The sequence below is a fragment of the Castor canadensis genome, chromosome 5 (assembly GCF_047511655.1).
Source record: "Castor canadensis chromosome 5, mCasCan1.hap1v2, whole genome shotgun sequence".
Lineage (NCBI taxonomy): Eukaryota > Metazoa > Chordata > Mammalia > Rodentia > Castoridae > Castor > Castor canadensis.
The window spans coordinates 137,158,074-137,174,621 of NC_133390.1; the positions used below are offsets into that span (position 1 = coordinate 137,158,074).

General features: G+C 39.0%; 1 protein-coding gene across 4 annotated transcripts in view; it reads right to left on the reverse strand.

Annotated features, from left to right (window-relative positions):
* Positions 1-16,548, reverse strand: part of Cfap61 (cilia and flagella associated protein 61) — a 310,679-nt gene that overhangs the window by 107,812 nt on the left and 186,319 nt on the right. For 3 of the 4 annotated variants that reach the window (XM_074074242.1, XM_074074241.1, XM_074074243.1), the window contains 2 exons: positions 10,732-10,830; positions 5,488-5,656 (listed from right to left, as the gene is read on the reverse strand). The exons of the other annotated variant lie outside the window; for it this stretch is intronic. In XM_074074242.1, the coding sequence (XP_073930343.1) occupies positions 5,488-5,656; positions 10,732-10,830 (268 nt within the window). The remainder of the gene's footprint in view (positions 1-5,487; positions 5,657-10,731; positions 10,831-16,548) is intronic. 4 annotated transcript variants of the gene reach the window in all.

The following is a 16,548-nucleotide window of genomic DNA, read 5'->3' on the forward strand; positions in this document are numbered from 1 at the left end:
ATGATGTATAAATCTAGTTTGTTTTCTATATGAAAATCCTTCAAGGGTTTGAGAACTGACTGGTCATCCCATCTACTCTGAATCTTCAGCCTTTGGCTAAATATCTGGAGTGACTTTGAGCCTCTGGAGGTGCCTCAACTTGTTATTTCTCTTTTTAAATGTAACTCTAAGAAACAAATAGAATAAGCTAGGTGTATAGCTCTTCTGTTTCTGTATGATACCATCATGTTCTGCAGGTAACGGGTTCACGACCTCTACACTGTCACCATGAGTTTTATTCTTTGCCAGTGTCAATGCTCTTCTTTCTCTGATTTTCCTTTGTTTGGTATTGATATTGCTGATCTTCTGAATTTGTTCCACAGAGTCTCTTACTGTGCATTTATAACTATGTGTTTTTAAATTTTTGGTGTCATTTTGATTAGGTAGTTCTCTTGCATTTTGAGGTTAGTATAAAGGTAGTCTTGATCTGAAACCATGACATTCACTGTTATAACTTGTATTTTTCTCCTATGTCATTCTGATTGTACTTTCACTTCTAACCAATGCAGCTTTTTTCTTTGTTTTCTCCCCTTTTATCTTCTCTATGTTTGGAAGGTGAATTTCTTTACATTGCCCAAAAGTATTCTTTAGCTTTATTTCATCTTAAATATAAATGAGTCAACATTTACATATAATTTAAGTTTCCCCACTTATAGGCAATGCATATTCCTCCTTTACTACCTCTCTCCCCATTTTCGGTGATTTCTTGGTCTTTATTAAATTGAGTCATTGTTTTCTACTTTTCAGTTATTTTCAGATTTAGTTAGAAAAATCATTTAGATAACTTTTGAAGATCATTTGTGGTACTTTCCACCTGTCCTCTTATACTATTGTGAAGCTGTAACCTTAATTTTTGTCACAGTTATTTGGATTACACATGGGAAGATAATTTTTATGAGGCCTTGCACATAAAAGAATGGCTTTCTGCTTTCCTCAAGTAGGAGAGACTTACATGGGCATATGACTACTGAATCATCACATTTTCTCCAAAATTCTGTATAGTTAGTCTCATTTTCTTTTGTAATTTATCACCAGAGAGAAAACATTTTATGCCTGCCTTATTTTTACTTTTTTAAAAGTGGGCATTTTGTAATCTTTATTTTTCTTTTGAAATTTGTTCATTCTACCCCATCATTCTCATGAAACAATGATAAATGTCTCATTTTCTGATATTTGCTAGACTATAACTGAGAAAAATTTTTCTTTGATTTTGCTTGGAATCAATTAATTGAAAATGTTTTTCTTGGATAAGGAAAGTTTTCTTCTAGTATGTCTTAAATTACTATCATAATCTGCCCAGATTCAAGGAGAAGAGACACAGACTCCAGCTCTCAGGTAAAAGAAGTATCAGAATTTATAGCCATGTTTCAAAAGAGCCACTTTTCTTTGACCTTATGCTATTATTTTTCCCTTTAGTCATCCTCACTGTGAGGATTCTTCCTACCAAGTGCTGTTAAATGACATGGTGAGTGTCTGTCTCAACTCTTTCTTGGGGGGCACATTGGTATAGACAATTCTCTTTTCTAGCTGGCTTATAGTAAGCTCTTGCCTGGGGCTGCACTCTTCTGGTTACCACACTTCCATTTACTCAGTCTAGATATTATGAACCTTTCAGACACCATATCATTTTGCTGACTCATATCAAGCTTACTGGAAATTAAAGTCCCAGCTTCGTCTCTTGATTATGGGTAGTTGCCCCATCTGCTGGCCTCCACTGGTTCCCACCTTTTTGGATATCCATGCCAGTTTTCTCCTGTGTATGTCAAACTCATTTGACTGCAAGATTTTTCTTCTTCCTCTTTACAAGGTTTCCCAAATCCAAGCATAGGGCAAGCAGCTCTCTATAACTGTCCATGAGTCATATGGCTCTGTGATCTCACTTGGAAGCTATGTAAGAGTGTCTTTTCAAAGTTGGCATGTGCTTGCTTATCAATAAAAGTAATGAAAGTTGATAGAAAGAGTGGGTGAAGGAGTTAGAGGGTGCTGAACTAGGTAATTCATCTTCCAAAATGGAGAGGTCATAGAATATCTGAAGTTAAATCAAAACAAAACTTCCATAAACATATTATTTGGAGTTATGGGGTTCACCGCTGAAGAATAGTAGAAAAGCTTCAAGCTGAATGTCTCAGAAAAGAGGGTTTGACCACCAACAACAGGTGTTGGCGAGGATGCGGGGAAAAAGGAACCCTCTTACACTGTTGGTGGGAATGTAGACTACTACAACCACTCTGGAAAAAAATTTGGAGGCTACTTAAAAAGCTGGACATCAATCTACCATTTGATCCAGCAATACCACTCTTGGGGATATACCCAAAAGACTGTTACTCCAGAGGCACCTGCACATCCATGTTTATTGCGGCACTATTCACAATAGCCAAGTTATGGAAACAGCCAAGATGCCCCAGCACTGACGAATGGATTAAGAAAATGTGGTATCTATACACAATGGAATTTTATGCAGCCATGAAGAAGAACGAAATGTTATCATTCGCTGGCAAATGGGTGGAATTGGAGAACATCATTCTGAGTGAGGTTAGCCTGGCTCAAAAGACCAAAAATCGTATGTTCTCCCTCATATGTGGACATTAGATCAAGGGCAAACACAACAAGGGGATTGGACTATGAGCATATGATAAAAGCGAGAGCACGCAAGGGAGGGGTGAAGATAGGTAAGACACCTAAAAAACTAGCTAGCATTTGTTGCCCTTAATGCAGAGAAACTAAAGCAGATACCTTAAAGCAACTGAGGCCAATAGGAAAAGGAGACCAGGAACTAGAGAAAAGGTTAGATTAAAAAGAATTAACCTAGAAGGTAACACCCACGCACAGGAAATCAATGTGAGTCAATGCCCTGTATAGCTATCCTTATCTCAACCAGCAAAACCCCTTGTTCCTTCCTATTATTGCTTATACTCTCTCTACAACAAAATTAGAGATAAGGGCAAAATAGTTTCTGCTGGGTATTGAGGGGGGGAGCGGGAGGGGGTGGAGTGGGTGGTAAGGGAGGGGGTGGGGGCAGGGGGGAGAAATAAACCAAGCCTTGTATGCACATATGAATAATAAAAGAAAAATGAAAAAAAAAAATAAAAGTGGTGATTGTAAAAAAAAAAAAAAAAAAAGAAAAGAGGGTTTGGACATAAGAGAGGGTTGGGAGAGAGACCAACCCTCCTCACTCAGCTCTACAATATAGTTCAAGGTTTTTATCTTGTGCACAGATTTTCTGATAAAAAATTAAGTGATATATATGTGGACATCAAAAATATTGCAGAATATTTTAGAGAGGCATGTCATTTAAAAGATCTGATTAGAGGTTAAGGATTGTTAATTATATTTTATAACAGATTTTCCTCTTGCTTTGGATTTAAGCTTTATTTTCATCATTGTAGTTTGTTTTTACAAAATTGGAACAAATCCATGAGAGAGTTGGAGTGCAAGAAATAGGAAAAGAAATAAGAACTACAAGGTCCCCAGTGAATTCAGTTGCCCTTTCTGTATCACTCTATGTACCTTTGATTTTTTATGTCCTTCTGAAAAAATTAAATTGGAACTCCCTTTATCACTTCTTCATTTCATTTTTCCCATCATAAAAAGGGCAAGAGCTTAATGTTCCACAAACTAAAGCTGCAGGGGCAGCTGGACACACATGGGCAGATGCCCTAGTCTCTGGACAGCTGGCCAGGTCTTCTGCTCAGTTTCCAAAGTACGCGGTTTTGGGCAGCAGCAGCAGCTGGAACCCAGGGAGCAGGTGAGGGGAGACAAGCTAAAAGGGTACATGGTGTTGCCTTCTGTTTAATGATTTTTAAGAGAAGAATACTTAAATAGTGAAATGAGGTGCCCCTTCAGTTAATTTTTATCCTGTAGCCAAAAAAAAAAAAATCCTTTCCTACTCTTTGAGAATGAAACTTCTTTATAAAAAAGAAGATAAACTGTTTAGATAGTCATACTCAAAGTGCAATCCATTCCTGATCAGCATCAGTCTCTCCAGGGAGCTTGCAGGTATCTCAAGCTCTCCCCACCAGTCTCCCTGCTCAGACTCTGCATCTCAACAGGATGCTGAGGGAGCATAGGAGTACTGTGCAGTTTGAGAAGTGCTGCTCTAAGGTATAGAGGAGAGATTCAATGCCAAGAAAGTTCAAGCTGGTGTCTGTCTTAGCTTAGAATCATCTGGGAAGTCTAATAAAAATACTGATGAGGTTTGATACCAATGGGAGGGGGAGGTGGTGGGGAAAGGATGAATATGGTGCAAATACTGTGTACACAGTATTTTCTGTGTAAACAGAAAAAAGATACCTGTTGAAACTATTCCAGGAATGGGGGGAGGGAGGGGTAAAAGAGAATGGTGGAGGAGGTGAATTCAAGCATGATATATTTGCTATATTGTAAGAACCTCTGTAAATGTCACAATGTACCCCTGCCTAGCACAACAATAAAATAAAACAAAAACAAAAAACAAACAAATAAAATATACTGATGATCAGACTCCACCTAGAATAATTAAACCAATTTCTGGGAACGTAGGCTGTTCTGGGCATAGGTTTGTTTTCAAAGCACCCAGCTGATCTCAATGCACAGACAAAACAGAAAGCACTGGCTAAGTGATGCTCAGAGCTGCTCTGCACTTGCTGTGACACAGCCTAGACTGAGAACCTGTCTGTCTCCTCCGTGTGCTGCCTCCTCCTGGTGTGGAAATATAAAAGAATCACACATCTCAGTGCTGAATCCACAGCCACACCTGAGATGGCCTTAGGAAGGCCCCTTCTTTTAGCTATAAAGTAAATCTCTTTATAGCTAAAAGAGATTTAGCTATAAAGAGATAAAAAGCTGTATCTCTTTTCATTGGAGAGACATCTTATTTTAGTGGACTAGATTTAAGGCTAATATTGTGTACTATAAAGTGGGAGTACTAAAACCTGCTACCCTAACATATTGACCAGCTTTACTTGTATCCAGCAATGCTTTATTCAAATGTGGCTTGAGAGATTAATCAGATGGAAAGCATGGTCATTGGGAAACCAGTCAACCCAATTTCCTAGTTTTATAACTGAGAGACAAAATAAAATAAGGGTTGACAGAAGGTGCGCATGTTTGAAATACTTTTGCGTGAGCACATTGCCCCAGCCAAATGTTAACCTCTTGAGGCATAAATTAATTTACCACAAATGCATGCCTGGTTGCGTCTGGATTCTGCTATGGTGAGCCATAAGTGTTAGACTTTGGGACAACAGCTTCAAGAATGACATTTCTCCAACTTGCTGTGATTTTTATTCTTGAGCAGAATGTTTTGCTTGGAAAGGATTTCTGGGAGGGTTTGCAGACACAATTCTGGTCATGTGTGCAGGCCTTGAAGAGCACTTTTATGAATATAGAGTGGCAGCTGTCTGGGCAGTAAACACGCTAACTGTGGAGAACTCCAAACGTGCTGCTGGCACCCGGGGTGTATAGGCCTACCTGGTACTGCTGTCCAGTACAGAGGATGAGGTGGTCATAGAACACAATTTCATTGTTGGAAACCACGACATGCTTGGCTGCTCGGTCTATGCCAATCATTCTACCAACCACAACATTAACCCAGGAGCATAGTGACATCAATGCATAATCTTTATCATTAAAACAGTGGCTGCAAAGAGAGAAGCTCCATCAGTGACATTTAAGCAGCTGACAGTGGGCATTAATTAGACATCTGGTGAGTTGGTCCAAGTCCCCTAGTGAGCAGGGTCTGTGCTCTTACTGTGAGTTTACTAGGACCAATGCTAGGAGATTTTCATTATGAAACACTTAGTCACAAATTGACATTTCCCATTAAAGCTAAATTGTTTCACCTGGCTTAGGCCAGTCCACAAGAGGAGGGTGTGTGAATGTGAGTGTGTGTGTGAAATCACTTAGACGCTTTCTTCTGCTTCCATTTCATGGTGATTGTAAATCCACTTGAGCTGTAAACTGTCATACTGACAACAGACTCAAAAGGAATGAAGAAGAAAGTGACATTGTGAAGTGCTTCCAAAGGTAGGGGTCAGAGTCCTAAAATATTGAGAACCTTTCCTATTTGCTAATACTTTTCAATAAATGACTCATTCTTGGAATTAATATATGGCTTTGTGCCAAGACAACAAAACACATTTTTAAAAGAAGATGTCACTTAGGGAATTACATTCACAACAAGTACAATCTCTGGAGACTTTGGGATTCATTCCAAGGGGCAGAGGTGATTTATGGGAGAGCTGGTACTTTTAGGCACATCGGGCCCAGAGAAGATGCCAATGCTGAGGCTTGAGGGCACTGGTAGCTGTGTGGACTTTCATTTCTGGGTTCTGTTGAGTTTGAGCACTCTTGTAATGTGACAAGAGTGAGTTTCTTATGATTTTGGGTCTATTTAAAGAGCTTTTTGAGTGGTATTTTCAGAATTTTCTGAAAGATTTGACCTTATATAAATGATCTTTTAATGATCCTGTTCTAAAGAATGACAGTAAGATGAGAGGACAATAAATAGTATTTCATTTAAATTTAGGTTACATGAGCTTTTCCAGAAAAAAAACTGTGCCAGGGTCTGAATCCCTATTCTTTTTCCAATGAGCCTGGGCTCTAGGGACCCTGTGTATCCCAAGCTCCTCACCTTCTCACATGGAATAATAAGCCAATCCTACATGCCTGTCACCGTAAGGAATGAACATAAGAAGTAGGAGCCACTGTTTTGTTGAGTGGGATGCATATGTGAAGGGTATTATTCTAAATAGTATTAATGATACATAATCCTGTTTACTCTCTTTGGAGGCAAACAGAATTCTGAAGTGGTAATAGGAAGGCATTTTTTCTTTTTGATCCACACATGAGTCTGGTCTCACCACACAAAGAGAATGCTAGTAATGGATGTACATTAGACCCCGTTACAGGGCCTGTGAAAGAAATGGGAGCTCTGGGCTTTGTATCTCTCCATGAAACAACACTTAAAAACCAGAAAATTTCTTCTTAATAAAAAAAAATTAGGGGTTGGTCTGTCACAGGAAAGTAATGGATAGTGAGATGAAATTCTCTTTTAAAAAACCATTCTGATAGCTTTACAGGAATAGAGGAAACGTCACTGACTCTACACATTCATAAGAGACACACAAAGGATGGCTCTTATTTGTTATATAGTCCCTACTGTAAGCGGTCCAAGATGAGAAAAAATTAAATGTAGTTAGTGCACAGGGATTAGTCTTATGAGGATTTGCCCAAAGATAAAAGCTCTCAGGGGAAATCTGTAGAAGGCTAAGACAATGCTGTTTTTAATGACAGTAGGACAGTAGTATCGATAATGTCAGAACCCATATTTCAGCGTTAAAATGTTGAAGCTCTGTCCGGTGGGAACTGGCACTTGGTACTGATTTTTAGGAACCTTTACTCAGATACAAAAGGAAATGTTGAAGAGTGGGGGTTGGAGTTCTCCCAGTCTGTAACTATGTTGAATGATATTTCTCAGCTTAGAATATCATTGTGTAAGTGGCTGCTATCCATTTTGGATATTAATAGCTCTCCAGACCTTCCTTAATTTCCCCACCAGGTGAGTGAAACTATCTATTGAAGACTGTAAGTGACATGTCCCAAAGTTATTTCCTAAAAGAGTTAATAAGCATTAAGATTTTAACATGGCTGTCTCACAGCTTGGTGACAAGACACATGCCTCCACCAGAGTTCTCTGGAAAAGGAGCCAAAGAAGGGACATCATTGAAATTTCATGTTTCTCAAGCAAGCTTGATACTGGCTCAGAAATAATATGAAAGGGGGGTAGGGATGTACCTCAGTAGTAAAGAGCTTGCCTAGCATGCAAGAGACCCTGGGTTTGATCTCCAGAACTACAAAAAATAAAAAACTAAAAATTAAAGGTTGTCTTCATGGAAAAATATGGAGACAGAAAAAGATAAAACCACGATCCAGACTGGAAGAGGGATATATGAGGTTTGGCCTGCTTGCTCAATGTTATGGTGGCCCTAAACCTAGTGGGGGAGAAGACTAAGCCCAAAGCATGAGCTACGCAGCTGGAAGCCAACGAGGGAGAGCAAATACAAGTCAGAGGAGACCTCTGCCTCCTGGAATCAGAACTTTTAGAACAAGAAAGAAAACTCAGAGGTTTTCATAGAGGATTAATTTTGACACTCTTAGAAGGAACACTGCAATTAACTTTTAATTATTCAGGGCTGATTGTCCAATTAGTGGCTTTCTCCTGCTTCCTGTTTCTCTCCCCTCCAGCACCTTCCTATCACCTGCATCCCAGGCACATCGTTAGCACCTCCGTCAGAGGGTGGACAGGATGGGAGAAAGAAGACACAAATGGCCACTCAAAAAAAAAAATAATAATGAAGCAAAATGCTGGTTAAGAACAAGTTCAAAATTAGTATTCAGAACAGGAATTTTAATTATTAAATTTTTGGATGTTATTTTTACTCATTATTTTTAAACTCCAGGACCAGAGACAATTTCCTTTATTTGTGTATGAGGACCAACTGAAAGGCAACATCCTGCTTATGGTTCAATCTGTACTTTCTAAGATTTAAGATATGATGTTGCCTGAGCAAAGGGATCTGGCTGTATTCGGTGCCTGTTTCATACTTGATGGAGGGGATTTCTGCAGATTCTTGGGGTGACTTTCACCTGTCCCACATTAGTTATTGAGCACCTGCTTTGTGCGCAATATGGGGGACATATCAATAAAAAAAAATTCCTGCCTTGTGGAGTTTATATTATAATTAAAGGATTCTGAATGTAAAGAGTAAACTTAGTTTGAAAAGGAAAATTATTTAATGTTTAGAATGATTTCAGAGGCAAGAAAAAAACAGAGCAGAGTAAGGGGAACTGAAGCATATTAGAGTGTTGCAAACAAATGGGGTAGTCAGAGAAGGCCTCACAGAAAAGATGACATTTAAGAGAAAAAAAAGGCAAGGACCCCAAGGTCCTTGGTGTGCCTGAAGGCTATTAGAGTTGTTGGTATGGCCAGAGGAGACAAAAGAGTGAACATATTAAAAAATGAGGTCAGAAAAATAAATAGACAGGAACAGATTTTAACTCAGAGCATTCCAGAACTTTCTGTGGTGATAAAAATGCTTTGGAGCTGTGCTAGTATGGTAGCCACTGACAACTTGTGGCTATTTGACCACTCTAAATGTGGCTAATGTGGTTGAGAAGCTGACTTTTTCATCTTGTTTAATGTAATTAATTTAAATTTAAAAAAGACTTGTGTGGCTAGTAGCTACTGTATTAGACAGTGCAGTTCTGGGCCTTAAGGAGTTGACGTGATCTGAGTCACAGTTTTGCAGTGTTGCTCTGGTAACCATGTTGAGAGGCAAAAACAGATGTAAGGATAGCAGGTGATGCTTTCCAGCCACACAGTATGCCTATGCCATATCATAGGCACAGAAAGTCCTTCATATTGTCTGTCCAACATAGGACAGATAGAAACTTTGAATTAAATTCTTCTTAAGACATCAACAAAACCAGCATTTCCTGGAAATCATGTAAGTTAGAAAGAGGGAAAATGAGGGAAGGCAGTGTTCATGTGTCAGTTCCCTGCTCTTCTGGCTAGAACTTTGTGTTATATTGATTTAAACAAGAAGTTCTGCAAGCTTGGCTTTAGCGTACATTTTCGCAATCAAGAAAACCAATGCTCAGAGAATGAAATCCACTGCTCAAACCCTTAGTGGTAGGGGCAGGAGCTACATTACCTTTCTGGTTCAAATCACAGTGTGCTTTCCACTGCAGTAGTGTGACATTCTCCCCCGGCAACCCCTCCAAGCCCACAAAAAAAAATCCACATTGATTGTCTGATAAAACTGGGCAGTGAGGATGCAGCCCAATGACAGAACAGTTATCATGCAAGAAAGGCCCTGGGTTTGGTCCCTAGCACCACCACCAACAACACAACAACAAACAACTCTATAGTCTGAAAAAATGTATTTGTTCAAAAATGTGTCTGGTTCTGTTGGCAAGGAACCTGTGTTTTTTCTCACTAAAGGCAAAGCAAGTCTTTCCCAGAGGAAAGATGGTCCCTTTATCAAGGATTCTGATATGACACAAACTCCCATCTGAACAGGGAACAATTTCCTTTCTCTTCATTTGAAACATTGGGAGATTATTTCTAGAGACAAGGAGCCTAATAGTTCTGTACCCACATATTGCTACTGGAAATTAAAATTAATGGAAGCTGTGCAATAATGAAATTGTATTTTTAAGAACAGATGTTGTCAAATAGTGATTCTGCTGGGATGAGAACAATAAAGCTTTCCTGGTCTGACATGGATAGTCTCTGCATGCCCAACTCCTCATTACAAATGTGTGTGTGTGTGTGTGTGTGTGTGTGTGTGTGTGTGTGTGTCTATTTCCATACCCCAGTGAGGTGTCCTGTGGGATGCAAACATGATCACCAAGCTCCACTGCCCTGTAGCATCACTCAGAACCCAAAGCAGGGATGGCTGAGTTCATAGGCTCCATCCCAATTGTTGGAACAGGGTAGCTGTCAAAATGGTGGCCCAACTCTGCCATCTAGGCCATTCACTTGCTAACAGATTTGAATTTTTATTTCCTAAGCAATGCCTGAACTCTAGGAGAAAAGACTTCCTCTTCTTACCCACCCTGCCAGTCTGAAATTTATTATTTAGCACAAAAAGGCTGCCTACAACTTAGGACATTTAGGTTTCAGAATGAAAAAGCAAATAGAATTCATACTCGCTTGCTAAAAACTTTCTTTTTTCATGGTCCAGAAGTTTTTTCCCTGGGAGTCCATGAGTTGAAATCAGTGTGAGATTATTAAACTTCAGATGAGAGCTGAGGGGAAATTAAAAAAACAAAAACAACAACAACATAAAGAGGTTAAGCACTCAATGAAATTTGACTATAATTTAATTTAACTTTATTTTGTGTATCATCCAACTGTTGAATTTTTTTTCCCAAATGTAGCAACTTTGTTTACACAAATTTTCAAATAGAATCATTTAAGTGAAAAAAAGGAAGTGATGGAGCTTCTAATTGTAGAAAATCCCAAAAAGTTACATACAGTGTAATGTCAGCCACTGATTAATTTAAAAAAAAAATTGCTTCTCAAAGTAAAACAAAATATAACCTTCAAATTGAGAGTAGGGAGGTCAATTTTGTATAAATTAATCAAGTCTGACAGACTTGATTATAAGAAACTGTTTGGAAACACAACCACCACAGCTCAACCCTACTGGGTGCTTATAGTCATGCACTGTGCAGGTATTATTTCCTTTATTAGTCCTCTTAGCAGTATGATGAGGTTGGTAATGTTGTCATCCCTATTTTATTAGATGAAACTGAGGCACAATGACTTGCGAAGGCCATCCAAGGCTACTACCTGGCTCTAATATCCTCTCACCTAATCTTTGCCTATACAGAGATCCCCTGGAAATTGAGGAGGACCGGTTCCAGGATTCCCTAGCAGCTACTCAAATCCCTTATATAAAATGTTGTAATATTTGCATATAACCTATACACACCCTCCTGTGTACTTAAATTATCTCTAGATCACTTATAATAATTAGTACAATGTAAACATTGTGTAAGTAGTTTTATATCGTATTGTTTAAGGAATAAAGACGAGGGAAAAAATCTGTATAGTTTGGTGTAGTTGAAATTTTTCTTCCTAAGTATTTTCTGACCAGGGTTGGTTGAATGTGTGGATGCAGAACCCAAGAACGGGGAGGGCTGACTGCACTGTCTGTAGACCTTAAACAGTTGAGAGGGATCAGTAGATCATCTAAATCCCATCGATTAACATTAGCTTTATTACTTTCAGACATACACAATTATTCGGATCAGGATACCAAGTATCACCCAGGAGAAAATGCTACAGGATTTCTTTTAAGAGCAAAACTGCCTCATCTTTGCATCAGGCTTTCCAAAGCCCAAGGCACATTCAAAGGCATTATCACAGAGATCAATCTTCAAGACAATTCATGCTGAGGACAGTGGGGAAGATGTGCAGCAGGTCATCTGTATTTTATGTGCAAGAAAATCAAGTATGGGTGTGTAAGTAATTTGCTTAAGGTCATGAAGCCATAAAGAGCAGGCCCACAAATGCAACTCATGCCAACTCTAGGCAGCATACACACCCTCTCTACCCAGTCCTGCAGGTAGTGTTAAGTAATGTGCCCAGTGTGCTAAGTGGAGCCTTCTAAGAAATCATTCTGTAATTTCCCTTCAGTATTTAAAATACTCCAGCTGCAAAAATTTGCCCTCAGCAAAATTTTATGGGTGAGGTGATCTTTTCACAGGATCACGATTGATGAGAAAGATTTTTTTCCCCCTAAAACCTCTTCTTAGTTCACAAGTCCCCTTTCAATCAACCAAATGCCAAAAAAGAAGCCTTCACCAAGTCTGAGGAAAACACCTGCCCTCCTTTCCCAAGAGAAGATTGGAAATTTTCCAAATGTGGAAATGCTATCAATTTACTGACAATCTGTTAAGAAGCACTAAAAATAGGAGACTTTTGGTGATGGCACGAGCAGGCAATGCAATAAACTCAACTGCACCTGACATTTAAAAATAGCTAAATATTATGAAAGGTTTTGCTCTAAAGTCTCTAAGGATAGGTATCATTTAAGAATAAATATTCTTATTCAATATGAAGAAAACCAAGCACATCTTATCCTCTACTAATCAGAATAAAATTTCTGAATATCTTCAAATAAACACAAAGGTCACAATTAACTCCGGCTGCTTATGAAGCTGCCAGTCTGCAAGTGCACACCAATGGCAGGCTTTGGATTTATGACCATGCAATGGAAAACACAATAGTAATGTGTTTATAATCACAGGCAATTAAAATTTATCCTGGTTTTGGATTCCATGTGATCAAAATGTAGTTTAAATTGTACTAACAATAGTTACATAAGGCCCTTTCTACATCTCTTTGTGAATAGAAGGCTTAATGATTATGCAGCTATATCTTTTACTACAAAACAATCCCTTTGGTACCAAACAATTTGAATCATGGATCAAATGACTTGTAAATTGCCAAATTACCATATTGTATTATCCTGAATTATGTTACTGTACAATTAAAATTTTCCCAAAAGACAGAGTAGGGCTTTTAAAAAACATTACCTGTAATGACATAATACAAAGATTTTTTGGAGGAAGGAGGGATGTTCTGAATTATCATATATAAAAGAACCAGCTTTTCACTTCTTTAGCTCTAGTCAAATTCTATTTGCATTCTTCATTGTGGTTGTTCTGATCCTTTTTCCAATCTTCAAGTTCCTACAGTAACTTTTCTTATTCTCCCTACTACTTCCCTTCCTCATTCTCAATTGAACTTGTCACACACACCATGAAGAAAACACAGATCAATCACCAGCTTCCCTTCTTGCACCTACAAAAACATTTTTGCATTCCCTGATTCAGAAGAGAGGTGTCTCCCCATTAACCCTGTCTCCTCTTCAAATCTCTCACCTCTCTTCTCCCAATCCCTATACTAGCCGATTTCTCTTCTAATGACATTTAACAAAACAGTTCAGTGCTAAAAAGGTAGATTCACTGAGTCAACAGGCTTCTAACTGTGAGTGGTTTCCATTGTCAATGTCTCTTCAGATCCAGAGTAGCTGCATCTATCACATCCATATTACAAGCAGAAGGAAGCAGGAATAGGTAGCATTAAAAAGAGAAGTTCTTTAAGCCAATTATATCAGGTAGAATTTATATAAAGAAAGAAAAACAAAACAAAAATGATTTACCAATTGGGCAGCACCCAGAACCAGAGCAGATTCTGAGAACAATGGTATCTGATAGCATGGATAGAAAAATGGTCCAGTCAGAATGGCTATCATCAAGAACACAAACAACAAGTATTGGTGAGGATACTGGGGAGGGGAAAGAACCCTTTTATACTGTTGGTGGGAATGTAAATTAATATAATCACTGTGGAAAACAGTATGGAAGTTTCTACAAAAAATTAAAAAGTAGACCTACAATATGATACAGTGATTCTACTTCTGGGCATATACCCAAAGGAATGTAAGTCAGTATACAATAGAGACACTTGCACACCCATGTTTATTGTAGTACTGTCCACAATAGCCAAGCTATGCAAACAACCCAGATATCCTACAACTGATGAACAGATTAAGAAATTGTGATATATATATATATATACACACACACACACACACACACAAAATGGAGTATTATTCAGCCATAAAGAAGAATGAAAGTATGTCATTTGCAGGTCAATGGATGGAAACTGGACATCATCATGTTGAGATAAGCCCAGTTCGGAAAGACAGAGGTCTCAAATTTCCTCTCATATGTGGAAGATAGATCCCAAAAATAAATAGATGCAAATATGATTATATATATGTATCTGGGTATGCACATACACACACACACTCATATATATATACATACACATATATATCAAATTTGTAATAGGATTGTTTGAAGGGACTAGGGGAAGGAGGGAGAGTAATAGAGGGGGTTCATCTGATTAAAGTACAATATATTCGTGGAAGAAATACCATGGCAAAACCCCTTTGAACAATGAATACTCAAAAAATGAAAGACAGGAATGTAAAACAAGACCTGTTACAGGGTGGGTAAAGTGGGGGATGGTGAATGGACAGGACAAAGGAGGGTGAGTATGGTCGATGGAGTTTATTACATGTACGAAAATAGAACAATGAAATCTGTTGATAGTGTTTTAAGTACGGGGGAGAAGGATGAAGAAGAATGATGGTGGGGGTGAACCCAACCAAGGTATATTGCAAACATATATAGAAATCACAATCAACCCCCCTGGACAATTCATATATGCTTATAAAAATGTTTTTAAAAACTGAAAAGGAAAATGGAAGTGAGGCTGAGCTGGGTGGTACCCATCCTGTAATCCCAGATACAGGGAAGTGTTAATGGGAGGATCTTGATGGAAGGATCATAGTCAGAGGCCAGCCCCAGGCAAAAGTGCCAGGCCCTATTTGAAAAATAAACTAAAGCACCTGGGAGCATGGCTCAAGTGATAGAGTGCTTGCCCAGCAAGGTTGAGGTTCTAAGTTCAAGCCCCAATACTGCCAAGAAAAGTGGACTTGAGGCATAGAAAACAACTTAATTGGCAACATCAATCAGCCAGTCAACAGGCTATAGGGCCTCCTGCACCCAACCAAAATTCAGTTACTGTGATTAAACAACATGTTAGTTTAGACTATTGGTCCTGCGCAGGAGTTTAGTCCAAATCAATGCCCTCTTACTTAACAGCAGAAGGGCTGCCTAATAAAAAGCCTTTCTAAAAATTCCACCTGAATTACCAGAACTCAGTGACATGGCCACCTGTAGTACCAAAGAAGGCTGGAAAACATAGTTTTTCAAAGAAGCACAGTGGTTTTTTTTGAAAGAACCACATTGCCCAGAGCTCTATTACCAAAGACAACAGGCAGAATGAATACTGGGAAGCGACTAGAAGTCTCTACTCACATTGACTCACAAAGGAAGAGCAGAGTGGGGAAGGGAGAAGAGCCTCATTAGTCAGGATCCAGGCAAAAAATTGATGGCAGACTCCACAAGCTCTGACTGAATGAAAGCAGAGGCGCTAGCAGGATTACAGGAGCCAAAAGGGATGGAGATTTATGCAGAGACTAATAACAGTGGGATGCCATCACTGATCCTAAGCCTAAAGAAGTATAGCATGCAGGAAATGGGGACAGCTGGGACCATGGAAGAGGCTCCCACCTCAGGAGCTGAGTCTGTAGAACAGGCTGTTTGAGACAATACTATCTTAAGGTTCTTTGATGACTTTTTATTTTTTTGAAGCCAGATCCTTTTCCTTATTCCATCTATTTCTCACCAAGCTTCCTAGGTATCAAGCCTATTTCCTTGGGTGATGTCATCTATCACCATGACTTCATATTTTCTGTAATGTACTGTACTATACTATAATGTTACTCCTGAGCTATAAATGCTTCAGGGTCACCCCCAAATCAGTATGTGTCCAAACTGGGGTGTTCCAATAACTTTCCAAATTCAATGTGTGTGCAGGCAAAGCTCTTTGCATTCTCAATTGCACTCCTCTTTTATCTCTGTCAAAGCTATGGCCTTAGCCACCTCTTAAGCTAGGAATTTAGAAGCCCATCTTAGACTCCTACATTGGTTACTATGTCTAATCACTTTGACCTTGTCCATGTCTCAGTTCCCATGACACATGGCTGCAGCTTATTATCTTGCCAGGGAAACAGTCTCAGGGTTAGTCTGTCTGGCGTAAGTCTCTTTCTTTTGCCTCTCTTCCACGGAAACACTGGCAACCCCTTTTTAAATTAAATCATATTTCAGTGGTTTCTGGTTTTGGAATTCTCATCTTTGCTCACTCCCTTGGTAATGGTAAAGCAGAGTGGTCAAGATCATGGACTTGGAAGTCAAACTGTCTTAGATGGACTCCCATCTCTAGCACTTTCTAGCATTTTGACCTTGGGAAAGTTATTTAACCTTGCTATGGCTCAGTTTCTTCACCAGCAAAATGGGGAATAATAGAGGCTAATGCCT